This window comes from Rhipicephalus sanguineus, chromosome 9, assembly GCF_013339695.2.
Source record: "Rhipicephalus sanguineus isolate Rsan-2018 chromosome 9, BIME_Rsan_1.4, whole genome shotgun sequence".
Lineage (NCBI taxonomy): Eukaryota > Metazoa > Arthropoda > Arachnida > Ixodida > Ixodidae > Rhipicephalus > Rhipicephalus sanguineus.
In genome coordinates, this window is record NC_051184.2 from 31,464,807 (window position 1) to 31,491,515 (window position 26,709).

Sequence of the window (26,709 nt, forward strand, 5' to 3'; positions counted from 1 at the left end):
ACTGAAATCTTCACAAATGAGTGTAGCTTAAGCTCATTGTTACTATTCTATATGATGTATTCGAATAACATAGACACACTAAACGATCCAGACAAAACATTGTGTTTTTCTGTGTTACTTGGGTAATAGGGTACATATGCATAACTGTACCCATCTTCTTTGATCCATGATGGTGGTGCCGTGGGGCTGAAACAAAGGTCATCTGTCCTGTGTAGGGCAACCTATTACTTGTTTGACGCCCTTGTCAAATGCTTCATCACGTCACTGTCGCAATACCAGTAACCATCATAAGACAGCATTTTCGTGCTCGATTTTTCTAAATAAAGGCGATAAAACACTGTATATCGACGGATACAGGTGGCGTGACGGTGACGTGACAGGGTGTTTTATGGTTTTGCAAATGGCACCTATCGAAAAGTTATCAAATAGTCCACTTACATAAGTATTCTGCAGAACCATGATATTGGAATACTGTATTGTTCGGGCTTGTGCTGTGAATGTTTTTTTTTTTTCTTTTTATTGACACAGGACCTGAACCTCTCTGTTGGCAACAATGTCTCGGCCACCTTGCCAAGCCCAGCCATGAGCCAAGCTTCCATCAGGCAAGAGCTCACTCATAGTTTTGCTCTTCATGAGTTGTCATTTGATGCCACGCTTCGGTCACAGTGCTATTGTATTTCATTTGCTTTGTGAATTGCGATGCTGACGCTTTCTCTTTGTCTGTGTGTGCAGGATTGCGTGTTCTTTACCGGCGTCTGTGGAACTTCGGCTAAGCTCGTCGGCGTCATGTCCAGAGAATAAGGTGAGTGTGACTGGAGGTGCAATGGGCGGTAGGCAAGTGTTCCTGTCTTGCTCTCGGGGCAGCTGCATACAGCTTGTATTTTTTCTTGGCCCACCCATATTTCGTGTTTTGTGTATCTGGAAGTCCTTCATGGACATCTGTTATACCAAGTCATAGGTGTGCACCCATGGGAAGGCAATAATCTAGGCTTGTGCGAATATTCGAGCACTTCGAATATTCGAACGAATAATACAGTATTCGAATTCGTTTCGAGTCAAATTTAAATTATTGAAAATTTCGAAGTATTCGAAATGAACAAATAAGTGTCCGCTTATAATCCCCCCTGTAAAGGTGGTTTCACTGCAGTGGAGGGATGCTATGCCGTGAATACATCTTTCCAAGAAAAATCCACACTGTCCGTTTGTAACCTCCTGTAAAGGTAATTTCACTGCAGTGGAGGGGTGCTGTACAGTGAATACACCTTTCCAGTAAAAATTCGCACTGCCGCGAAGCCCCACTTTAAGGTTAAATGAACATATTCCCTCACATCGATTCATCATTTTTTAAGTTCAAAATATTGTTATACCGGCTTATATGCTCCATGTATAGTAAATTTTAAAACGTAACATATCATTTGCATTCTACCGAAAAGCAAATCCTGCTACTATTAAAAGTTGCTTCCACTTCCTTTGAACCAAAAAGAATGACGTGTGCACATGCCTTGTTACAAATTAAAAAAAATGTTGTGCAGCTTGGTTGGGTCATGACAAATATGCTCACTTTTCTTTATAATATGTGATATATACTATTCGAATTCGATTCGAAATTATTCGACCAAAATCGCCATTCGCTTCGAATTTGCTTCGAACCTAAAATTTACTATTCGCACAAGCCTACAATAATCTAAAATACTTGCCTCGAACCTTATTTGCATCATAGCGACTGTTCTCGTCTAGAACTGATGGCTTGGAGCACTGGACATCAGAACAGTGTGATATGTTAGAGCAACTAACAGTGAGGTAGCAATACAGTTATGGCATCATACAGTGAGTGAGATTACCGTGTTTCTTCCGCCTGTGTTACCCTGTAATATTTTTATTTTATTCTTTTTCCTATTGTGTCATCACTTTATATAGACTAGTTAGGCATTGTAAACCAGCGTGTGCCATTAGTGAGGTATAATGTTGAATTCAAATGCATTTGCACCAATTGATCAAGAACGCAACATTTGACTAATATTTATATCAGGCAGGTCAAATGTGCGCCAACACCTAGCAAGCCTATCCTTGAAGAACTTAGTGCAGCACCAGGGAAATGCCGTGAATACCATTCAGTACAAGCTGAAGCAGTCATGGAAACAAAGGTGCCGAGAAAATGTGCGTCACAGGGACGTGCACTTCGATGTGAAAAAGTTCAGGTTGATAACTCTGGGTGGCTGAGCTCTTGTGGTGCTTGTGGTAGTGTTAGTAATGGTGGTGGTGGTAATGACTGTGACAGCCACATCAGCAGCAGCATTTGGAACAGCAGCGTTGCGATTGATGGTGGCAGTTGCAATTTTTAACAGCAAGAGTGCTTCTAACTCGAGCCTGCGCCCTCTGCATGCCTGTCTGGTGTCACGCAGATCACATGACAACAGGGGGAAAGTGAATAAAAGAAAATAATAAAATGAAACGATGATGATGATAATGCTAGATGATGATGATGCTTGAATGGAGACTAACCTGTCTTGATCTGTCCTCACATAGACTCATGCGCTTCCAGCTTCACGGTACAACAGTTTTCACAGCGTGTAAATGGCTGAGTTTTCTTACAAAAGCAGAAGCTTTTGCAAAAAAATAAAAGATAGCCAGGATGCTAGACTGTAATGGATAGAGCTTATACATGATTATAATAAACAGGCTTGGTGACTACATGTCGCCAGTCTTCATAAAAAAATGCTGATAGAGACCGTCATGATTGTCATCAGAAGGTGGCCTCTCCCTTCTGCTCTCTTGATTGTTTCAGTCAACTGCAACTTTTTCTTGTCTTCGTGTTCCGCAGGTGCCAAGCAGCGGTGGTCCCCTAGAGGTGGAGCTCGTCGTGCGGGATGCCGAGGGCCGGCAGCTAGCCAATACGTCGTCCCTCGACGTACTGTGGGAATTGTCAGACCCCACCCTGGCCAAGATGGCCAACGACTGGGATGTCATGAACCACGTGGACAGCTCGGCCGGTTACCGTCACGTCGTCCGGGGTGGGTTTGCTCACGCCATCAAGTGAATGTCTCTGGAAACTTAGAGTGTAAACATTGTGTACCTATGGTCATGCCTTCAGTGTGGCCTGCAACATGTTAGTGCAGCAACAGCTGGAGTACTATCGCAGACAGATTATATTGCGATTCTATGACTTTCTCTATGGCTTTGTCTTTTGCCGCTATTAGCTGTTCATCATTGGTCGAAATTTTTGGGCCGCACTGTTCGACTAATGAGTCGTATAATCGCAATCGAACTGCTTTGCGATGGCATCCCTGGCATATAGAACCCTCTGTGAAAGCTTCAGTGTTACTCTGCTAAGCACGAGGACATGGGTTTGATTCCAGGTCACAGCAGCTGCAAATCGACGAGCGGAAAATGTGGAAACACCTGTGTACGTAGACCAGGTGCACATTGAAGACACCTAGGTGGTCTTTGTACTTAGACTTAGGTGTGCATTAAATAAATACGGGTTGTCACAACTAATGTAGAGTATCTGACTACGGCATGCCTCATTGTCATATCATGGTTTTGGCTCGTAAAACCCCAGAATTCAGATTTTTCCACTGGTATGTAGAAACTGTACCAAAAGCCAGAAGGTGCTGTTGCTGCTTTGGGCAGTTTTAATGCAGTGATACAGTCATTAACTATCGCTCGACATCACACGAGTGCATCTGCGTGTTTCTGTCGGAATCACGAGTATGGCGATTACACCATATCGCTGAGTTCATTATACAAGCAACTTGCTTCTTTGTAATGATGCTGCGACAGCAAGGGCACAGCGAGGTTTGGTAAGTTGACTTAAACTATTACTATGCTGCTGTGCACAGTGGGCTTTTCTTTTTCTAATACACTCAAACCTCATTATAACAAAGTCGCATCTGCCACGAAAATAACTTCATTATATACGAAAATTCGTTATAAACATTTATTTGTAACACTGTAGCTATGACAAGACTATTCTTCATTTACTTCGTTATAACCGATAATGCGTTATACAGTCAACTGCCGATTTTTCGGACGCCCGATTTTTCGGACATGCTCGAAAATTCGGACGCTCTCGCGGCACCGTCACCAGCCCCATAGACTTCAATGTATTAGAACGTCCAAAATTTCGGACGCTGAAGCTATTGCGCGTCCGATTTTCCGGACTTTCTGCCCAAATTGCAGGTCCGAAAGGCATTATTTGAAGCCCCACCTCTGCCGCGTCTATCATCTCGTAGGTTCGAACCAGCGCTTTCGCGAGTCAATCTGTTTGAGACAGTAGCAGAGTCCGAAAGTCGGCTTTGCCGCAATGCCGACGCGTTATGGGGTGAAGCAGACCAGAAATTCAAAGGGGCCGCTATCGCGGCGTCGTGCGGCGATGTTACGAATAAGCAGCGGAAATGCACGGAGGCGTGATGGCAGCAGCTGTCAAACGCGCCAGTACAGCTTAATCGCTGATAACCCTTACGATAAGCATCTACAGTTAACTTCTCGGCAGTACAAGTGGCCTAGCGCAGTTGCATGCGTACTGCACGCATTTAATAGGCGAGAACCCAAATGCGCCGCGCCGCCATTCTTGCTGCCTCTTTCTGCGAGACCGCTAAGTGCGCCGCGTAGACGCGTTGCCTTCGCGGACGAAACCAGCTCGCCATTGCCGCGCCCGTGTGCGGTCAGGAACTAAGTGCGCATCACGAACCCTTTCATGATAAATGCGTGCGTACGATACAGCAACAGTAAAGTGACGGCGTCAGCTTAGTTGGCGATGTGCTGCACACAACTAGAAACGATCGGCTTGACACGGCAGCGAATGCTGCGTATCGGCGGCGATTCGGCGATGTGTATGCGCATGTTTACATGCGCACACGCATCGGGGAAAGCCGGTCGAGTCGTCCGCTCTTCCGCCACAGTCTTTGTGTTCCGCGTCATCGTTTACAAACGCTTCATGCGAGATAGCCGTAATATATTCCGCGCTTTGCTGTTATCAGCGGCGCTCATCACGAGATGCAAAAGTGGCGGTTGGCACGTACGTAGTTAAGCGGGGTTCGCGGCAGGTACCGAATGTATTTGCGAGAGCCTGGGCGCGCACCAAAATGCCTGATAATTGTACTGGGAGGCATTAAAGCTATTTCGGACATGGCTGTGGCGATTTGACCACTTGAGCAGAATAAAAAAGCATGAATTTGTTTTTTCGGACTGCCCGATTTTTCGGACGATTTCGCGGGCCCTAGGGAGTCCGAAAAATCGGCAGTTGACTGTATCCGTGTTCGTTATGACGAGGTTAGAGTGTACTAGGAATTCTAGAATTACAGTGGTTTGTGTTTTAACGATATCTTTAATTCCTTCTTCTAAGTGTTAGCCATGTTCATAGCTTGAGTTCTCATCTTTGTGTTGGTGGTTGCACAGACTTTCAAGTTCTGCAGATACAGGGCAAGACTGGACTGCTCACAGTCACTGCAACGGTGCTTGGCTTCAGTGCGAAAGTGCTCCAACAGGCGGGCTTGCACCAATACAAGGTGCGTTGTCATAGTGATCCGTCCTGCTCTCATGGTGTTTAACCCTTTCAGACGCCACCTCTGAACTATCTGTAAGTGCGTCATATTGATAAAACGTTATTTCAAGGCACTCGATATTCTATTGCAACTAAAATAATGTCATAATGCGTTAATTTATGTGTGTTATAGCAATTAATTCCAATGTCATTGTAATTAAATATCTATTTATTGTGAAGTCATTCATGCTTTGTTTTTGCATAAATAGAATGAAATATTACGCCACAAATATAGTGCAAATTTGTTTTCGGGTATGTCCATTTGGGGCGAAGAAAAATTACACTTTTGACGTGGCTTGCGGGAAGAGGCACGTCGAATGACTCGTCGAACAGGGTAGTGTCTTTAGCAAACTGATCATATACAACAGTACACTGCAAAATGAAGTGAAATGGAGACAGATTTATTATGCAGGAGGTTCATTTTGTCCAAAGCTCAATATATCTTGCTTTCTCTTAGCCCCTAGTCATTACAAATGGCAAAAACACGTGGTGCACACAATTGTGTACATAGCGTGTCAAAGGGTTAATAGGGCTGACCTGGACTGGTTGGTACTGATTTATCCTTAATGTACTTGTATGACCTTCACCCTGGCACCTGGAAGTAGCCGGCATACTTACATGTGAACTAAAGAAGTAATGATAAAAACTAGGGGTTTTCTGGTGCCAAATGAACTCGCGACGGTGGTCTAGGGACTATGGTGCTTGACTGCTGATCCGAAGGTCGCGAGATCGAGTCCCAGCCATGCGGGCACATTTTGATAGAGGCGAAATACTAGAGCATAGGTTCTCAAAACTGGGTTCGGCGGAACCCAGGGGTCTCCGTGAGCAGTCAGAACGAATGTGACCTGCTTTTGTTTCACCCCCTTTAGCACCTAATTTGTTTACTTAGACGCGAAAATTTGCATTGCATTTTTTACTTAAATAAGCCATCGCACGCCGCATCTGCACATTGAGAGTCGGCGGGTAGCGAGAGACCCACGTGGTAGCATCACTAAAGACTTGTCTAGTGCGCGCCATGAAACTTGCTCGTGAGTGCAGTTTGTAACACGTATGCGGGAATCAATTCGGTAATTCTGCAAGTCGAGCTTCAAACAACAAGCCCAATTCAAACGACATTAATGGGAACCTTGTCGCTTTATTTATGGCTCATGGCACGCAGGCGTTCACGTGGCACAGTTTTCATGCACACTGATTAGCCACTGCACTATGTCGGTTTTGTAATGAAACACGCAACGGGCACTTTGATACATGCAAGAGGCATCGCTTCTTGCCGTCTGGGAATACACGAACACTTAGACTTGGCCTTACGACCAGTGTATCAATCGACGGCCATATTGCAGTGCGACTGGCATGCCTTGTTTGTTTGTTTTGCAAAAAATGAAACTGGCTTCTGTACATGCGGCACTTCGTTTGTGTAAACACATTGCTTACGTTGCGTGGTGCCTGAAGCATGCAGTGTATGGTCAGCAGGCACTTTACGCGACTCGCGTGGGGGGGTACGGAGGAATCACAAGTCTGTCTATTATCGGCAGTTTCACATCAACAACGGTGGCCTTCGATATTAAAGATAAAGGCCAATACGCGGACGTTAATAGTGTGGTTGCTCTCGTCAAGAGGCGTCAACCCTTCCCCTCCACACCTCTTTGTCTTCTTGCTAAAGAAAAACTTAGGGGTTTCGTGGCACTCTGGAAAAGCCGTTGGGATTCCCCATGGCCAGAAAGTAAGGGTGTGTGAATATTCGGCTTTCGAATTCGAATCGAATAATACATAATCGAATAAATTGATTCGACTTTTGAATTGCTAGTATTTGAAGTTTCGAATAATTCAACAGGACAAATATTTAAAACGTAACAAAGGCCAATGGTGCTACTTGGTCAGGGTGGGGTGGCTAAAACTAACGCTAACGTCATTACAGTAGGCCTTTCGTTAAGACTCTCACTGATATCCTGATTCAAAAGCGAGTGCATGTTTACTTTGAAGGAGATTATCTCATTTCTGCACGTAAAAAACGCATGAGAAAACAGTCAAGTCCTTCAAACTTCGCTTCCGAAACGAAGGCACGGACTCCTTGCGTAGTTCAGTCACGTACGCCACATGTGCCGTAAGACGTTCAGGCTTTGGCCCGGAAACCGTCAATGATTGGCTTCACTTGTGCAAAGTTATTCACGCTGTGCAGTCGCCACTGCCACACAGCAACATTCGCTCAGAAACTCCCATCGTTGCGGCACGCACTTGAAGATTTTTGGGCCCGGAGCACTCATGACTATGAAGCACAACATTATCCTTGTCAGATGAGCCGTAAACACCGTAACATCACATTGAGAGAGCCTGAAGCCACGCCATGTGGAACAGCTTGTGCCTCCTCTGCATGACAATTTGTAGTCTTTCAGTAGCAGTCACTCACCGCGTTATGTGCTCGGGGGCATGAGCAGATTTCATTTCATTGTTCTTTCTTTCAAATTTGAATAACATCTTTTGTATTTGATATTCGATTCGATATTCAATATTCAGTATTTTTGGCCTTTACTCAGCACTATTTGATTCGAATTCGATTCGAGATAAAATTTCACTATTCGCACACCCCTACAAGAAAGTTTGAGATCCCCTGTACCAGAGGCCTGTGTACTTACATTTAGGTGGTCAAAATTTCCGGAGCCCTCCACTGCAGCGTCTCTGATGGTCATATCGTGGTTTTAGGACAATAATTCCCAACATTTATTATTACTGGTGCCAGATAGTACCATGGTAGTACAGAAGTGTATCTGAATTAAATTGTTTTTGAGGTTAGTGGTACTGCTGGTACTAAGCTCTCGCTTCAAGGAAGCAGTTACGTAGTTATGGGGAGTCTACCCAAGGACGAATGCCAACGTAAAAACGAACAACCGTTTATTCAATTAGGCAGCAGCAGCAGCGAGCGAGTATACCGGCCCTATGCACCCCTGGGTAGCGAAAACAATAATCTTCTTCCAAGAGGGGCAGCCTGTTCTTGTAGCCACCATCGGTGACGCATACCTCGGGTGACAATGCGGTAGCACTGTGTTTTATCAGAATCCAGTGCAGCTTGTAGCCGTGGTACACTGGGCTGAGTGATAGCGAGGTAGAGGGAATGCGGAAATATGCGCAGAGTGCGTCGCCACATCGTCATTCTATTACTCAAGTATCGGACTTCTTGAACAGAATATGGAGTGCATCATCAGGACGTTGTTGACTGCCTTTAGAGCAAGTCGAACGCAGTTGCAGCTTCTTACGCAGTGTGGGTTCGCCGTTTGCACAGGTGCAGACAGTAAGCGGCTCGTTGCAGCTAGAATTGGTCGAAGCTGCCCGTCTGTCGAGCGGAAGCGTACGAGTGCTTGCACATCCGTCTCATCAGGTGAGTGGTTTCAGCTTTTTCAGTGGTCTTCAACTCGGGTGTACTCTGAAGAACACTTGCAGAACATAGAAAAGATGGATGACCTAACCGGGCAGAGACAGGCTGCTAGAACTATAATAACCATAGGAGATAGCTCTGTTTATACCCCTGTCATAGGTGACAGTCAAGGTGGCGAAAGCCAGAAAGTGGGCTAGTTGATATGGTTGATTGGAGATAAGCAGCGCTAGAGAACGAACAGACCACATGCTTCTGGATACACCTCGATCGCCACCCGCCACGTTGGTCTAATGGTTATGGTGCTCGACTGCTGACCCGAAGGTCGCGGTATTGAATCCCGGCCGTGGGTGCTGCATTTTCGATGGCGGCAAAAATGCTTGAGGCCCGTGTACTTAGATTTAGGTGCATGTTAAAGAACCCTAGGTGGTCGAAATTTCCGGAGCTCTCCACTACGCCCAATATCATGGTTTTAAGACGTTGAACCCCAAAAATTATTATTACACCTCGATCGCCTGCCAGTAGAAGAGCCATTACCTTGACACTTTGATATTAAGTGTCCTACATATAGGACGCTTCTTTGATGCATTCTAACATCGCTATTTCTTTAGCTGATGACTAGCGCCACCTGCAGCACATCAAGCAGGCCTCATTCTCAACGTGTGCAAGCCTAGACATTGCTTGCTTTTCATGCTGCCACGTGCCGACCGTTTTCTCCGGGCAAACACGGGATTTGTGTGAAAGACGTCATGGAGAGGAAGAAGTGCAATGTCGGTGTGCACATGAAATGTTTCAAGGCTTACCACACCCGCACATAGCATCCCTAATGCCCAGTGTCGTATATGTATAGGACGGCTTGAAAAACAGTGTTGCATTTACCTGGCAGTGAATAAAGAACTTGTGCTTTCTTTTGAGGGTAGTACACTTTTTGTGAAAAAATATTTTTGTTTTGTCCTTTTTTCAGAGTTTGGGCATATATGGGTTAATGATAAAGCATGATTATTAGGCTTGTGCGAATATTCGAGAACTTCGAATATTCGAACGAATAATACAGTATTCGAATTCGCTTCGATTCGAATTTAAATTATTGAAAATTTCGAAGTATTCGAAATGAACGAAGGTGTATATTAGTCCGCTTGTAACCTCCTGTAAAGGTGGTTTTACTGCAGTGTAGCGGTGCTATACCGTGAATACACCTTTCCAGGAAAAATCCACATTTGTAATTTCCTGTAAAGGTGGTTTCACTGCGGTGGAGGGGTGCTATACCGTGAATACACCTTTCCAGGGAAAATCCGCACTGCCGCGAAGCCCCACTTCAAGGTTAAATGAACATATTACCCTCACATTGATTCATCATTTTTTAAGTCTAAAAACTTGTTATACCGGCTTATACGCTCCAAGTGTAGTAAATTTTAAAATGTAACATATTTTACAGGTTATCACTTGCATTCTACCGAAAGCCAACTCCTGCTACTATTCAAAGTTGCTTCCACTTCCTTTGAACCAAAAAGAATGACATTTGCACATGCCTTGTTATATTATTAAAAAAACGTTGTGCAGGTTGGTTGGGTCATGACAAATATGCTCGTTTTTCTTTATAATATGCGATATATACTATTCGAATTTGATTCGAAATTATTCTACCAAAATCACTATTCGCTTCGAATTCGCTTCGAACCTAAAATTTACTATTCGCACAAGCCTAATGATTATCTCTCTGAGAGGTAATTTTTTTCAAGGCAGCTACGAGGTCACAAGAAATGTTGCTGTCGCATCTGCAAAGCCCTTTGGAATAATCAGTCAAACATCACTGGAACTCTAAATAAGACATAAATTTAAATGATACAGCTGGTTTTACAACGGCATAATTCTAAGCACGTGCATATCTCTAGCTCACCCCGACACCCATTGGCAGAATATTTGCATGCCCATAAAGCATGTCTTGCACCCAAATGTCAAACTACCATGGGGGAACTTCAAAAAGAACAGCATTTGCCAGGAGACTCATAGCTGTGGAAACATTGATGCTCCCTTTGGAAACATGATAGAGGTTCCGCATATCCTACAGGAGAGTTCTACAAAATTGTTTTGGCACGGTCGTTGCACAAGCTGATCATATCAAATCCTTATTTCTTTTAAAATGTAGTCTTGTTATCAAGCATCATTTGTTAGAACGCTTCAAGGATTCTTTCTTTTGATCCTTTCTAATGATGTGTTGGTACTACTCACTTCTTTAAGAAACACAAACCTTACCCGCCGCGGTGGTATAGTGGTTATGGTGCGACTGCTGACCCGAAGGTTGCAAGACCGAATCCTGCCCACAGTGGATGCATTTTGATGGAAGCAAAATGCTAGTGGCCTGTGTGCTTAGATTTGGGTGCACGTTAAAGAACTACAGGGGGTCAAAATTTCCAGAGCACTCCGCTACAGCATCTCATAATCGTATAGTGGTTTCGGGACATAAGACCCCAACAATTATTATTGAGAAACGCAAACCTTGTTGCATGACAGAAGTGATGCCGATGTTTCCGTCTTGCTTCTGCAGGTGAATGTGAGCATACTGAACGGCTCGGGCCACTTTGCGCTGGACAGTGAGGACGGCGACGCTCCCGTTGCGGGACTGACGCTGTTGCCGAGGAAGATCCAGTTGCACGGCCTGAGGGAAGGACAGGTCGAGGTTCACTTGCGTGACCTCTGCCTGCCCCGGGCCCCCGCATTGCCGCTGCAAGTGTCGGTTGTGTGGCCCGCCCAGCTGAGGCTCGCACTGTCCTCCCCCCATGTGCAAGTCGGTTCGGAAGTGGAGGTCACGGTGTACCTGGAGGACATGGAGGGCAAGTCGCTGTCGGCTCCACTGGCCCTAGCCGACCGGACCGTGGGTCCCCTGTCACTGCGACCATTAGAAGAGGGACGCAACTGCCGCCGCTTTGCCGTCCGTGGCAAGGCCCTGGGCACCGGCACCGTGCAGTTCGTGGCCAAGGACTTTCCCGAAGAGCTAGTCAGTGCCCCGGCCACCGTCCAAGTGTTTGCCCCGCTTCGTCTGGAGCCCCGCAACCTGACCATACCTGTCGGCTCTGAGTACCAGGTGCGGGCCGTACCGCTGGCTGCGAGGATTACCAGCCTCTTTGTTGCGATTCATTTGTACTGGTTCTTGTGGTTTTTAATCCCGTACCTGGATGAATTTTTTGTCGAGAAGCTTTCCTTCTGAGAAATTTGTGTAGATTTTCTTTTTACTTCGTGAAGCTACAAAACTTGTGAACGGCAATTTTTTCCTTTTATTTCTGTTGGATCATTGTCATAAACTGCACGTGGGCTTGCTAAGTGCAGACAAATGGAAAGAAGCATTTACAACAAGGACAAAACACTTAATTACGCACATAGATAAGGTACACAATCGCACTTATTTGCAGTGGGCCATGAATGTTGATGATGCTGACGTGCTAGTTGACGTTACTCACTTCATTAAAGGGATACTGAACAAAAATTTGAAAAAGCTACGAAAACACTTACATTCGACTCGGACGACATGACTGTTCCTGTACGCAGCGTTTATTTCATGTAATTTCGAGCAGTTGGCCGTATTTTTAGTGGATGGTGAGAGCGCGGCGGCTGCATGCCACTGCGCTTGTCGGCGGACGTGACGTCGAGTGCTCCAGCAAGAGGGGGGCAACCGGCACGCTCTCTCCTGCCCTGCCACTTCCCTTTCTCCACATCTCCTCTCAAGAACCGAGGGTGGCTGGTGTGGCGCTGAGCCTTGTCCTCTTTTCCCCACATAGGAAACAAAATAGCGCTTATTCCTCAAAAACCTCTACAACTACCGAGCGTGTCGCGAGAGCGCAAAGATGCAAGGTACGAGTGACAGTGGTTCCACGAGCGGTCATTGCGACTCCGAGTTCGACAGGCCTCCAAAACGGATGCGCCAAATACAACCATATGCGTGTGACCGTTCTGCTGTGTCAAGCGACAGCAAGGACGACGAGCCAGACGAGCCGCCGTAGCCCAACGTGGGTCGGCAGCCGGGACCAGCAATTTACACAGTAACTCATAGTCACTATCCTCGAAGTGTTCGGAGCACAAAAAGTCACGCTTTGAAGGCACCCACGTTGGCTGCGATGGGCGCGCAACGCGAATCCATATCCTTCGAAGCTTCGGCTCTGTTGGAAAGGTATGACAGGGCACACCCTAGCGCAGAACAGCGTTGAGGCATTCTGCGTTGTGTCAGGTGCTTCGCCGTTCACATTACGTAGCAGCACACAACACAGACGGCAAATTCGTAGGCGTGGGCGCAAGCTCCGCTTGAGAAAACAAATATACGGCCGAGAGCGCGGCAATGGCGTCGTTGGCTGCCGGTTGAGAACACGCACGGAGAACACCTTCCCGACCGTGAAAACACGTTTTGAGAGAGACGCGCGGCAGCGGGTGGCGACTTGCGATGTCGATTGGTAAGCGATTTTGCTGCGAGCACGGTTGGCGAGTCACTATCCGCGGAGTTTCGCGTCACTTCCTCTCTAGTTTGCGGCGCGGCCGCTAGACGTGCCAATTCGCGAAAAATGCATTAAATTCATTATTTTCTGCTAGTCTGGCTGAAATGAAGGTTGTTTCAACAAATTTCAGCACCCAATCTTTCAATTGAGTCATTTATCTCGGCGGCGAAAATTTTGTTCAGTATCCCTTTAAGGAGGAGAATTTGAGGGCTCGTTGTTTCTTTGTTACAACATTAATTAAAATCAACTGAAAATCTCGCCAAGGAAGGTATGGGGGATGTTATTTATAGTATTTTAACTATTGTAGTAATTATTGTGTAAATGTGATGAAGTTAATGTGGATGAGCATCAGACGAATTATTCGAAGGTTGCAGATTTGTTACCTGCCGGCAGCAACTTGTCTTTTCGTCCACTTTAATTTCTTCACATTTATATCATAATTACTACAATACAGTTAAAAGATAACAAATAAGTTCCCCTATACCTTCCTTGGCTTTGTCTGTTGGTTTTCATTAATCTTGTCACTCCAGTAAGGTGATGTACTTTGCTCAGGTTACCTTCTTAGCTTGTAGCTCGTTCCAGCAAAACTTTGAAAGCATTCAGCAGTGGCGGTTGCTAGTTCCTGTCGTTGCCGAAGTAGCTGACTTGGCAATTCATTGTAGACACCCAGCTGCTTCCATCTTCACTCGTTCTCTTAGTGAGCTTTCTCTTGTCAGTTACACTGCTCTTTCTTTTCTTGTCAGTTACACTGCTCTTTCTTACACAGTGCCCAAAACTTTAGCAGCATTTCGCCTTGTCAGTACTTGAGACTACAGCCCTGCTTTAAGTGATGCCAGCCTGTTCTCTTTCTCTCCATTTGTGCCTCTTTCCCACCAACTGAAACGGAAGTGCTACCATGATGTTTCTGCGCCGTTCAACCGTGTCGGGCAGTCTAATGTGCAGTGGCATGGCGACATTCCTTGCGACGCTGAACCATTAAGTGAAAAACTTACCCAACAGCAGTTTAGGACAGACCTCGGTATTGCAAACACAAGAGCACTTACAGAACGGACGAGGAGTCCGCTTTGTCGCGTGTGCAGAAACAAAATTGAAGGAAAGAGCGGAAAAGTAGCGCAGCAACTTCCTTCCGGAAGCTCCAGACCGAGGACTAGGCGGTAACAACTGCACAATGGATGGCGCTACTTAAAGCGTCAGCGAACGCGATGGAGGTGCTTTGCTTGAGACATATCGTGATGGTGACACTTGGGATACCTCAACAAAAACTTGCAGCTTCGCAAACAATGATGCTACAATTCACAAGTGTGCTTCAAGCTTTTAAGGTTGTCTTTCAGGCATCATACACAGCCTTATCATAGTAGTTTGTACAGCCACACTGGTGCCTTGGGGAGGCACCAGCACCATATTCGGCTCATGCGTCCTTAAAGTAAAAACTTACGTGTGGCTTACTTTTTTCTCTCCGACTCGGTAACATTGGCTTCAAACGTAGGAGTGCAAGGTGAAGTGGACTTTGTGTGTTCTGGTGTGCAGTTGGGATGGTCAGGAGGCCCAATCAACATGGCTGTCAAGTTTGACGTGGTTGAGGATGCACCCTGTCTGTCGGTGTCACCGAGTGGACTGGTACAGGCACGGGGCCCACCATGCCAGGGCCGCGTGCAGGCCACGGCAGCGGCATCTGATGGCAGAGACGAGACTCTAGTGCACGTGGTGGCCATCAAGGACTTACGGCTACGCTGCCCGTTGCGAGAAATTATCCAGGGCACGGAGGTGTGTGCATTCATGTGTGGTCTTGTTCACGGGAATGAGTGCCTGTGTAAGAATTGTGCAGTCGAACCCGGATATAATGAACCGGAAGGGGATCACAAAATGTTCTATATATAGATAATTCGACATATCAATTTTTGTATATTTAAATATAGTCAAGAGGTTTTACAGCTGTTCCATATACACAGTAATTCATTATATGTGGGTTTGATATACATATGCGGGTTCGATTGTATATGTATTAGTACAAGCCTTGCATGTCAAAATAAACGTAATGCCACGTCAATTCTTTTGTTCATATGTCATGTTGTTGGATTGCAATATTGAGTGCTTGTTCAATTCAATTCTTTATTACAAGTTCCTTTAGTTCTCTTGTTAAAGACTGCGTATGCGTTAGTGCAAATGGCAGTACTGACACGGTGAATTACGTGAACTGCTTTAACAAAACATGTTTGGTAGTCGGCACAAACCCTACCATGGTCGTTAACAGTGCGGACATCAATAACACCACTTGTGGTTTTGGTATCTGTACTTTTGTTCACCACCATTGTTGAGTACCTGAGCATAGTGCTTGTGAACACAAGTACATAGTACATGAGTTTGGTCTCTGCCATGGCAGACCCGTCTAATTGATGGTGGAAAGCGAAAATGCTCGTGTATGTGTATTGAGTGTGCATTGAAGAATCCCAGTTTATATAATTCAGTGACCCACGTTATACCATGTCTTACATTGTGGTTCTGGCTTGTAGATCTCTGGAATTAAATTTAGTTGGATTGCAAACTTGTTGTCTGAATAACTTAAAGGGACCAACAACTTATTTTTATGACCTGTTTTCTGTGGTGCAATGGAAAGCATACCGGTCAGTGTGTCTAATCATGGAATGGTAATGAGAAAAACACTGCAAAACATTTTTAATCAGAATTTTTTAATCTGGGGCAGCTATGAAGTTGTACACACAACACATGCTACACACAGAGGGAGTTGAGCACAACAGCGGTTTGTGTTTGTGTGCTGCAGTTTGCTGCGCATGCACTGCGGCTCAACGTGTTCCACTATTTGACGTGAAGACAGCGCCACCTCTCAGCGTCAACTCCTTCTGTCATAAGCAGCACAGAATAGAGCAAGATTGAATAATAATATACATGTGTACTTCAATTTTGAGCACTAAGTATGGTGCGCATAAAAGCATCAGACTACATACAGCAAACATAACGAATCCACAGTGCGGCATTAAGGCTCTACCGCTAGGCTGTGCGACATACCGTTTTTTTTTTTGTGGCTCTTAAACCCAACTAAAAAGAAACATAAATCTAACTCAAATCGCAAAAAATATGCTTGATTCTGTCGCTATAATTCAGTCTTCATTTCCACCAGGATTTAATTACACGTTCTGGCCAATTGCCGGTCCCTTTAAGGGGAGATGCGGGTCGAAAAACGCGAGTTTTCTAAAAAATTATCGATTTTTTGTTTTCACCTGTTTTGTTAAGATTAGTACCTCTACTGTTCTGAAAAAAAAAATCAATGCCGAGACTCAACTGGAAACTCTTTAAAATTGCGTCTAAAGAGCACAAGGTGGCTGTCAAAAGGCCGAAAGTGTGTCGTCTTCGAGCACCTTGCCGCCGATAATGCGCCGCCGCTCGCCATTGTCGACCGCATGAGGCGAAGAGCCGAGCCTCACTGTTCAAATAACGATGGTTTCCCGCGCTGCTGCAGCGCAAGAAAAAAAGAGACGCACGCTTTTGCCGCCTTTTTCGAGCGCCGCGACTGGCTTTAAATCACGTGGTACGGATCGGGAGCCGCCATTGGCCGCTGCGCGCCTGTGTGTGCTGTGAAGCCTACTTGCAGGATCCGTGTCTCATTGAGCAGCGCAGCTGAACAACGCTTTTCTCGAGTGCTTATCCGTTATGGATGAAGAAAGCCATAGGAAGTGCGGTCACCGGCCTGTGAAGTTTCACGTGGCGTACAAATTTCGAGGACGCCGGCGCAAATCAAAGCCGAACACTTTAACCACGAAAAGAGCGTCTGCTGCCGCAAGGCGTAGTGGCAGTGACGCCGATGCGTCCGACGAGTTTGCCGCGGCATTCGAATATGTGAGTGCCTCCCAGAAAAAGATCGGACTCTTCGAAGACGAAAAAAAATCACAGGACGACGAGTCTTCGTTGATTGCTGATATGACAGCACTGAACATGTTGGTTTAATCGAGGGCACTCCAGTTTTGAACGTGTTCTGGAAGAGCTTGGCGTGCTCCCGCCTCATGATCTGGTTGCTCTTGGCACATCACGGGACAGCACACGCCAGAAAAAAATGTCTAAAAAACTAACAGGAGAAGCAAGGGCTCGTCGGCGTTCGCTGAAGAAAAAAATCTCTTGTCGAGGAGTCAGCTCGAAAGAGCTGTGAGGGCCAAACCTATGGTGCTGGCGCATTTTAATGGCAGTGGCCACTACAAGGAGGATTGCTCTTTCTTGTGTACAAATTTAGTCGCATTCAATGACATCTTTGATAAATAAACATGCAATTTTGACTTTAAAACTCGTTTTTCTCAAAACGCAAATTTTGCCATTTTTGTCAATGTGCCCCTCCTTTTTCGGGTACTTCTGCTGCTCAGATCTGCATGAAATTCTTCCCAAATTTTTTCCAAAGTAGGTTAAATGCAATTATCTTGTTTAAGTTTCAATATTCTTATTATATAATAAAAAAAAGTTATGTAAACTTTTACTAGGGTAGGAGAAATATGAACTTCCCACGTTAAAATTTTTCTCATCTAGTACATATTTTGTATGGACTTCCTAATTAGTTACTTGCATTCCACACTTTATTTGAAACATTATGAACTATCAATTGTAAAAAATTATTGAAGTTTAGGTCTGAAAAGAGGGGGGGCAAAAGGCTTAAGTTTTTCACTTTGTCATGTTGCAGAACTAAAAGTATGCAACTTGCAAGAAAACTAATTATATATTTGAAATCAGCATAAAAAGTTCTATAAGCAGCTCAAGTTTCATTGCCCTAGGGTGAATATTAAAGAAAAAGTGTCTTCGAGTAGCATCTCCCCTTAACAGCTCATTCACGCCTGCGACTAGCACCAGTTGCACAACAAAGTTAGTCGCAAAGCGACTGCTTTGGCTCAGTTGCTCGCTGCTCGATTTTTCAGTCATGCGACTGCAGTTGCAAACCTCTCAACCAGTCTGATACACAGTAACAAGATGCCACCTTATTTTGTGGCGCCATAGCAATGCTAGCAGAAGTGAATTCTGTGTGGCAATGAGCTGCACGCAGGTGTGACTTATACGCATTTTTTGGGCGCCATTCACAAAAGGTCGCGTGACCGATGCTAGTCGCAGGTGTGAACGAGCCTTAACAACATTGAAAACGTGGGGTTCAAAAGGTATGCTGAAGTCGAGTTCACTGTTCTTGCAGGTGGCGGTGCACGTGGAGGCTGCTGGAGGCCTGGGTCCGAAGGTGGTGTGCCTGTCGGCTGAGATTAGCCGCTCCTTGCGCTGGGCAGCCTCGGAACACGGCCTGGTGTCACTGGTGGCACCCCTGACACGAGACGCGCCCCCCGACGGCCTGTGCGTGGCACACTTGCGCGCCCTTCTGCCGGGACACCTGGAGTTGCAGCTGCTGTGGCAGAATCGCACTGCTGCAGTGCTGCCCCTCGAGGTACGACTACTGTGAAGCGGGCCAGCGGAATCTATTTGCAGTATTCTTCTCGTAGGCTGTCTCCTATTACTCACGAAAGTCGACCAAGTAGATAGATAGGCAGACAGCACCTATCTTATAGGTGTCCTGAACCATTTTTCCAAGTAATCATCGAATGGCATCACTATCGCAGTTTATTGCTTCAGAATCGACTGCTGCAACAAGTTCTCAAATTCGTCAAGAACGAGCGGAGTTACAAGGACTTGTCGCACGCTTTAAGCGCTTTTCTCTCTCATCCTGATGAGCGTTCTGGACGCAACGCAGGGGGGAGGGCAGGGGGAAAGAAGTTATGTCGGCTTGCGTCATGACCTCAGCGCATATGACGAATCACGATTGCTTTTCTCACTGTGGTTCTTGTGCGTGAGTGGGGCTACTGTGTAATGTTAGCAGGCTATGGAGCGCAGCGCCAGCGTCCAGTGGCAACCAGTAGCACCCAGTGGCAAGGAGCACATCTGATCTAAACACTGCTCTAGATTTATGTTGGCTATTAGCCAATAGCATGCCAACTTTTCAATATGGCCGAGGTTATAGAAAAATAATTACCTGTGTTGTTAAATAAAAAAGCTTAGCACATGATAATTGGCTGTTTGCTCTGTGCGCCTGCACCTTCCATTGCTACTTTCATTGCCGTGCTCCGTAAAATGGTGCTGAGGGTTTTTTAAGTCTATTCTTCTGCAATATTGTTAGCCTCCGTGCATCCTTGCTATGCCAGTGGCACTGTGGTGGTGTGCTGAGCCTAGCGGTGCCCTTACAATCTCTGCTAACCCTCTCCAAGTCACCTGATGGTATGTCGACATTGTACTGATGCAGAGATACGGTATGCACTTTTGGAAGTACCTACTCACTTGCTCGAGGTCTTGAAGCAGTCGCCCTTTCTGCAGGTGATCCCACAGGCCAAACTTTTGGCACCAGCCCTGACCCAGCCCGAGTCTCTAGTTCTGGGTCCCGGAGCACAGCTGGCCCTTGACGTGTCAGGGTAAGTGCAGTGGCTTTATATCAGTGGCGCATTACATCCTTAGCGTGCGTCGGTCTGGCCGCATGTGCTCTGCACGATGATGGTCTTAGCAGCTAAGTGTATAGGTGGCTGCAAAGGTTGGTCGCGCTGTCTTCTCATGTGCTTAGTATTGGCGACTGCTGACCCAAAGGTCACGAGGTCGAATCTCGGCTGCAGCAGCTGTGTTTCATTGGAGGGGAAATGCTAAAGGCCCGTGTGCTTAGATTTAGGTGCACGTTAAAGAACACCAGGTGGTCTAAATTACTAGAACCCTCCATTATGGCGTTTCATAATCACGTCATGGCTTTGGGACGTAAAACCCGAACAATTATTATTACAGTGGGCTTTCGATACTTCAATCTCGACGGGACCTCAGCATTTTGTTTGAATTATCAGTTCTCATAAATATGACACAGGGCAACATACCAACTATAGATGTGATGTTTATTTCTCAGTATCACAGCAACATCGTTAACAGCTCTGCATGATCGCTAGTAAACTTTTTAGACGTCAGCGATTGTTAACCCCTTTTAGGGTAAAAGACGTACATGTACGTCATCCGCAGCAGCCACAAGATGGTCGAAGATGTACATGTACGTCATGCCTGTATGTTTAAAAACACGTGTCTTTTCAATAATTTCTCTTGCTTGGCATGTGCTGCCACACTGCAGGAATACAGTCGAATCCACTTATAACGATCAGAGATATAACGATCTATTGGTTATAACGACCATATTTCGGTGCACTTACGATTTTCCTATGCTACCCATTGAAATTGCGTCCACATATAGCGAACATTTTTCAAAGCCTCCTACTTTTACAACGAACACTTCAGACACAGTCGCGGTAAAAATATGGCGTATGCGAAGCGAAAAAAAGTTAAAGTAGGCCTTCTAAAGCATGAGAGGCGCGCGATCGCGCGTGCCCCGGTCCAGTTTACTCGGGACGCAGATACACGAGATCAGCGAGCACCGCACGCGCTGCTTTCGGACGCTACGAGCAAGGTCGCTCGCTTTCCAGTCGTTTCTTCAGTGGCAGAATGGCAGTGGGGAATAAAAAAAAAGAAAGAAAGAAATAGTAGGCGGCATGAAGCCTTGCAGTCAGATTTCGCACGGCAACCTTTCCTGGCGCCGTTCTCTGCAGCTATGACTGCCTACGATGAACCTATGCCTTGGAACGCAAGAAGCCATAAAATGCAATAAGCTATGACCGCGATAACTTTTCGGCGCTTAAATGTTCACTGCGTCTATGTCACAATGTGCCGCAAAACGTCTTTCATCTTTTTGGTAATGGCAGGGACCGGCCAATCAATGATTACGACTTCCGCGCGATTGCAGCGATTCCTTCACGGATAAGCATCAGAAGAGAGCGAAGGCAATGTGGCGGCCGGCGATGAATGTGCCATTGTGGCTTATCGCCGACAACCTTATCACAGTCATCTGCAGCTATTGGCTCGGCTGCACGTGTGGTGTAAACTGTTCGGGGTGACGGCGGTACAAGCAGTACAAGCGCGCGATGCCATTGCCGTTTGAAAGTTCGCTGCCGCCGCGCCGTGCGAGATAAAGTGTGCGGCGCTTCGAGTAAACGAAACTAGCTCGCTGGTGTTGAGCGACACGAGCACCAAGAAACGTTGATGCACTTACAGCAAGCGTATACAGCGTGTTTTATTAGGTGGCAACCCAAGCGCGCCGCGCCTGTCGTGCGCGTACAAATGCAAGCGGCCCGGCAGTGATGGCTTGAGCTGAGTAGGCGAAGCGCTGCACGCAACTAGCCAGGGATGATCGGCTCCACGTAGCGGTACCGCGGTTCAGTGAAACGGTGTCTGTTCACTGCAAAGGCGGTTTAATTCACTCGTGCACGCAGCAGGCTTCGCTCCACGACGCGAAAAGGCCTAACTTATCACCGGAGGAGTTGTTAGCACTTTTCAATAAAAATGCGCAGGAAAAAAAAGCGGCTTGGTCCCTAAATACATGTTTTTTGAGGGCGAGTCCATTTACAACGAACTACTGATATAATGACCAGTTTTGGCAGCACTTTCGAGTTCGTTATAAACAGGTTCGACTGTATGTGGAATTTTTTCCTTGCGCCAATGTCTCTCCGTTTTTTTTATGCTTTACTACAGCGGTGCGCCGGCTAGTTTCAGTTTTGTTTATCGGCCGGTTCTCACTTGTTGCGCCCACAAAACTGATGGCTTTCCGGTTTAGAATCTTTTAAAGGGTGACCATATTGTTACTGTCTTGTTTATTGCTCCCCAGGGCGCGATTATGCCCGTTTCCGTGCAGACGCTGACCGACACAAACGATACTACTGTGGTTGAGTTTTGTGTTTCGGGGACTCACAAAAACCGTTTCCATCCCCTTGGCGATAAGACGAAGGGTTATTGTAGGTTTCGGACTTCTTTTCGCTTTCCAGACACGCTCGCCCGTGCAGGTTGCTTTCACTGTGGAAGTGTGCACCAGTTTCTCTGCTGCAAGTGAGTCTAGTGGCGATTTCTCCAAATCGCCGCTCGACTGCCGAATTGGAATCTGATTTAGTAAATGTCAGCCCGTCATACGAGGAGTTACTTACGAGTTATGACTCTCATGTTGATAAGTCAGCGACATCTGAACAGTGTGCGTTTCAAGACCATGCTGACTGGATCGAAAGTGGCTTTTCTCGCCCGTGTTTTTAATGCCACTTTGTGCACTTATTTTTGTACGTCTTGTGAACTGCGCAGACGCTTATTTCAACACATAATTTTTAACAGTTGTATAGGTTTTTTCTTTAGAATTTATTTTGCTGTTACTCGCGAGTAAACCATGTGTATGTAACAACGCAGATTTTTTTGTCACATTACGGTCACCTCAAAATATTTTAGACAATATCTTTTTAAATATATTTTTCTGAAGAATTTAATTCAGCAATAAAAAAATACACATTTTTAGACACGTTTGTAATTGAGAGATGAAATGTGTTGTGTCCCGTGACAGGTGGTAGCCCGTTCCCATTTTTAGGAAGCTTTCCCGCATGACACTAGTGTACTGCGGTAAGAGAGACATTTAAAAAAGGGTTCAGCACGTGATAGAGCAAATCCAGACCATCTCTCTTTTTTTTTTCTTTCTCAGTGAGCATGCCATTGTGGGTGTGCTCGGTTTGGCCAGTTGGCCGCTTTGTAGGCTGGCAATCGGCTTTATTTAAGCAACAAAATCAGCAGGTATTTCCAAGCATAGATAAGCAAAAAGTTTCAATTAACTGAATCGTGCGCGGGGGCAATTTGAACTAAGCGACTTTAAGGTACATCGAAAGCATAGCGGGCCAACCAAAGATTGAAAATTTGTTTGAATTAACCAAAAGTTTGAACTATCAGAGTTTGAATTATCGAGAGTCTGCTGTACTATACATGTGCTTAGTGTTGGTAATCGCACTAACACTATCTCAACGTTTCCGAGACACGTTGAAGCGTGAGACAATGTGATGCGACTTCCTTCCGAAAGATGGTCTTAGGAGCGAGGGATGTTCTAAATAACGATTGGGCGGCTCCTACAATTTTAATTTGCAGGGGGATTTTGACATTCAATTGCATAAACTTGACTGAGACCAATAAGGCAGTTCGAATTATTCGTCAGTTCATATTTAGAGTTTTCTAGTAATTGATATTCTACTGCGTTTGCTTATAAGAAATACTAGATAAAATTAACATTCCTTCGTTTTTTTTTTGAAGCAGTTGACTTTTATCACTCAACCGCTGAGGTTGAACTGATAACATGATTTGCGGCAGTGTGTATGGACAGCAAGTGAAATACCTGTGCACATGGCTTGCAGGGAGCCGTCCCTAGAGCCCAATGGCATGGCAGTGCACCTGGAACGGCAACCCCCCGTGCTGCACGCCCTGTTGGCCCCTGGCTCTGCCCTGCTCTCCGTCCGACGGGAGTCTCAGCAGAGCATATACCTGGTCCGGGTGAGTCATCCGCACGTGACCGCTGCCTTGACTGACTCCCGAAGAGGCGCTTTACATTTCAAAATTTAGCGCGACATTTCGCATTTTAAAAGGTCATTAAAAGGGCACTAAATGAAACAATGAATCAGATTAGACTGATAAATTGTGCTCTGAAAACTCTACTGTCATTAATTTCACCATTGTAAGTTTATTAATAGAAGATCGAGGTCAAAGTCTCGTTTTTAAATCTTTTGTTGAAAGGTCCACGTGACGTCATGGATTTCAAGGTGTTTATTTGTATTTTTGTGTCACTGACCCAACTGAATTTCCTAAATATTGGTATGTTAGGTCTCTGCCTCCTGGAGGACAATGAACTTCATTCTTGACTATCAGGGCCTACAGGGGTCCCAGTAGATACAGTCAAAATCTATGATGCCGTGGTGATTGGCGCAGGAACTTCATTGTGGCATCGCCGCCATCATTTTTTTGCGCATTTTCTTGCTTATGTAGTGTCTTCTCACAGCAAGCTTGGTGATCTTGGTATGATGAAAGAGTAATTTACTTATACAGTTAACTGCCGATTTTTCGGACGCCCGATATTGATGCTGAAGCTATTGCGCGTCCGATTTTTCGGACTTTCTGCCCAACTTGCAGGTCCGAAAGGCATTATTTGAAACCCCCACCTCTGCCGCGTCTATCATCTCATAGGTTCGAACCAGCGCTTTCGTGAGTCGATCTGTTTGAGACAGTAGCAGAGTCCGAAAGTCAGCTTTGCCGCAATGCCGACGCGTTATGGGGTGAAGCAGACCAGAAATTCAAAGGGGCCGCTATCGCGGCGTCGTGCGGCGATGTTACGAATAAGCAGCGGAAATGCACGGAGGCGTGATGGCAGCAGCTGGCAAACGTGCCAGTACGGCTTAATCGCTGATAACCCTTACGATAAGCATCTACAGTTCGGTAGTGCACGTGGCCTAGCGCAGTTGCATGCGTACTGCACGCATTTAATAGGCAAGAACCCAAATGCGCCGCGTTGCCTTCGCTGATGAAACCAGCACGCCATTGCCGCGCCCATGTGTGGTCAGGAACTAAGTGCGCATCACGAACCCTTTCATGATAAATGCGTGCGTACGATACAGCAGCAGTAAAGTGACTCAGCTTAGTTGGCGATGTGCTGCACACAACTAGAAACGATCAGCTTGACACGGCAGTGAATGCTGCTTATCGGCGGCGATTCGGTGATGTGTGTGCGCATGTTTACATGCGCACACGCATCGGGGAAAGCCGGTCGAGTCGTCCGCTCTTCCGCCACAGTCTGTGTTCCGCATCATCGTTTACAAACGCTTCATGCGAGATAGCCGTAATATATTCCGCGCTTTGTTGTTATCAGCGGCGCTCATCACGAGATGCAAAAGTGGCGGTTGGCACGTACGTAGTTAAGTGGGGTTCGCGGCAGGTACTGAATGTATGTGCGAGAGCCTGGGCGCGCACCAAAATGCCTGATAATTGTACTGGGAGGCATTAAAGCTATTTCGGACGTGGCTGTGGCGATTTGACCACTTGAGCAGAATAAAAAAGCATAAATTTGTTTTTTCGGACCGCCCGATTTTTCGGACGATATCGCAGTCGCTAGGAAGTCCGAAAAATCGGCAGTTGACTGTACAAGAAAAATAGTTTTCGTCTTTAGTGTCCCTTTAAAATCGTTAAAAGCCAGAAAAATAAACTTGAGATACTTCCACATGCTGATAAGCTGCATTAACGATGCAGGGAGGCAATGCAAGATTTGCCTTTCGTATTCTTTAGTTTTAAAATTCTGTGTTTTGACCATGTACCCACCACGGTAGCCTAGAAGCTCAGGTGTTGCGCTGCTAAGCACAAGGACATGGCGTCGATTTTCTGCCACCACGGCCACATTTTGATGAGAAAGAAGTTTAATGTTTGCATACTAGGTTTTAGGTAGTACACGTTAACGAGCCCCAGGTGGTCAAAGTCAATTTAAAGTCGCCCACTATGATGTGCCTCATAATCATGTTCTGGTTCTGGCTCATCAAACCATTTTCTTCTTGCAATAACAAGTCGTGAAAGTCATTGAAAGCCAAAAAAAATGAAATTTAGTCAAGTCCGAGCACTGATAGTACCATATTGTCATAATAAGCAGACGTTGAGGCCTCTAGTGTTGAAAATGTTATGTTTTGATGAAATGAGTAGCAAAGGCACCTTGGGCGCAACAGGTGTATCTCTAGAGCAAGAAATCATAATGCTGCCTATCGCATTCAGCAAGAGGCAAAAGTGTGAGTCTTGAATGTGCATTCATTAAAGCGGTCCTGCGACACAAATTAAGCATGTTGTTTACATTAGCGATGGGCGAATAGCAAGTTTGAGGTTCGTAGCGAATTGTGATTTGGTTGAATAATTTCAAATCAAATTTTATATGTCAGATTTCATTAAGAAAAATGAGCAATTTGGTCATGACCCAACTAAACTGCATAATATTTTTAAGAATTGGGATTAGGCATGTGTTAATATCACTTTTTTGGTTCGAAGTGAAGTAAAAGTAACTTTGAATAGTAACAAGATTTGTATAGCAGTGGGGCGCAAGTTATAATTGGTACAATATGTTATGTTTTAAAAATTACTATATTTAGCACATATAAGCCTGTATAACACGCTTTTAAACTAAAAAAAATAATAAATCAAGGTGAAGCTAATATGTACAGTACTTACGGATTGAAACAGGACAATTTAGGGCTAAGTAACGCACATAATTTCGTTTCCACCATCTCCAGTTCTGGTCATATCAGCATAATGTCGACTCGGAATGCATTGACCAGAGCCAACATTATCTTTAGATACCAGATTTGTCGCGACATGGTGTGGTTATCTCAAGAAATTGCGCATAGCAGTCATTATACTAAAAAATTTGATGTCACGTTTGAATCCGTGAGTACTGTACATTT

At 45.5% G+C, this 26,709-nt stretch overlaps 1 protein-coding gene across 1 annotated transcript in view; it reads left to right on the forward strand.

The window, feature by feature from the left end:
- Nucleotides 1-26,709, forward strand: part of LOC119404916 (nuclear pore membrane glycoprotein 210-like) — an 81,153-nt gene that overhangs the window by 36,104 nt on the left and 18,340 nt on the right. The window contains exons 16-25 of the mRNA XM_037671610.2: nt 529-602; nt 733-802; nt 2,822-3,011; nt 5,398-5,507; nt 8,817-8,912; nt 11,452-11,988; nt 14,915-15,151; nt 18,564-18,806; nt 19,727-19,821; nt 23,641-23,776. Coding sequence (XP_037527538.1) covers nt 529-602; nt 733-802; nt 2,822-3,011; nt 5,398-5,507; nt 8,817-8,912; nt 11,452-11,988; nt 14,915-15,151; nt 18,564-18,806; nt 19,727-19,821; nt 23,641-23,776 — 1,788 coding nt within the window. The remainder of the gene's footprint in view (nt 1-528; nt 603-732; nt 803-2,821; nt 3,012-5,397; nt 5,508-8,816; nt 8,913-11,451; nt 11,989-14,914; nt 15,152-18,563; nt 18,807-19,726; nt 19,822-23,640; nt 23,777-26,709) is intronic.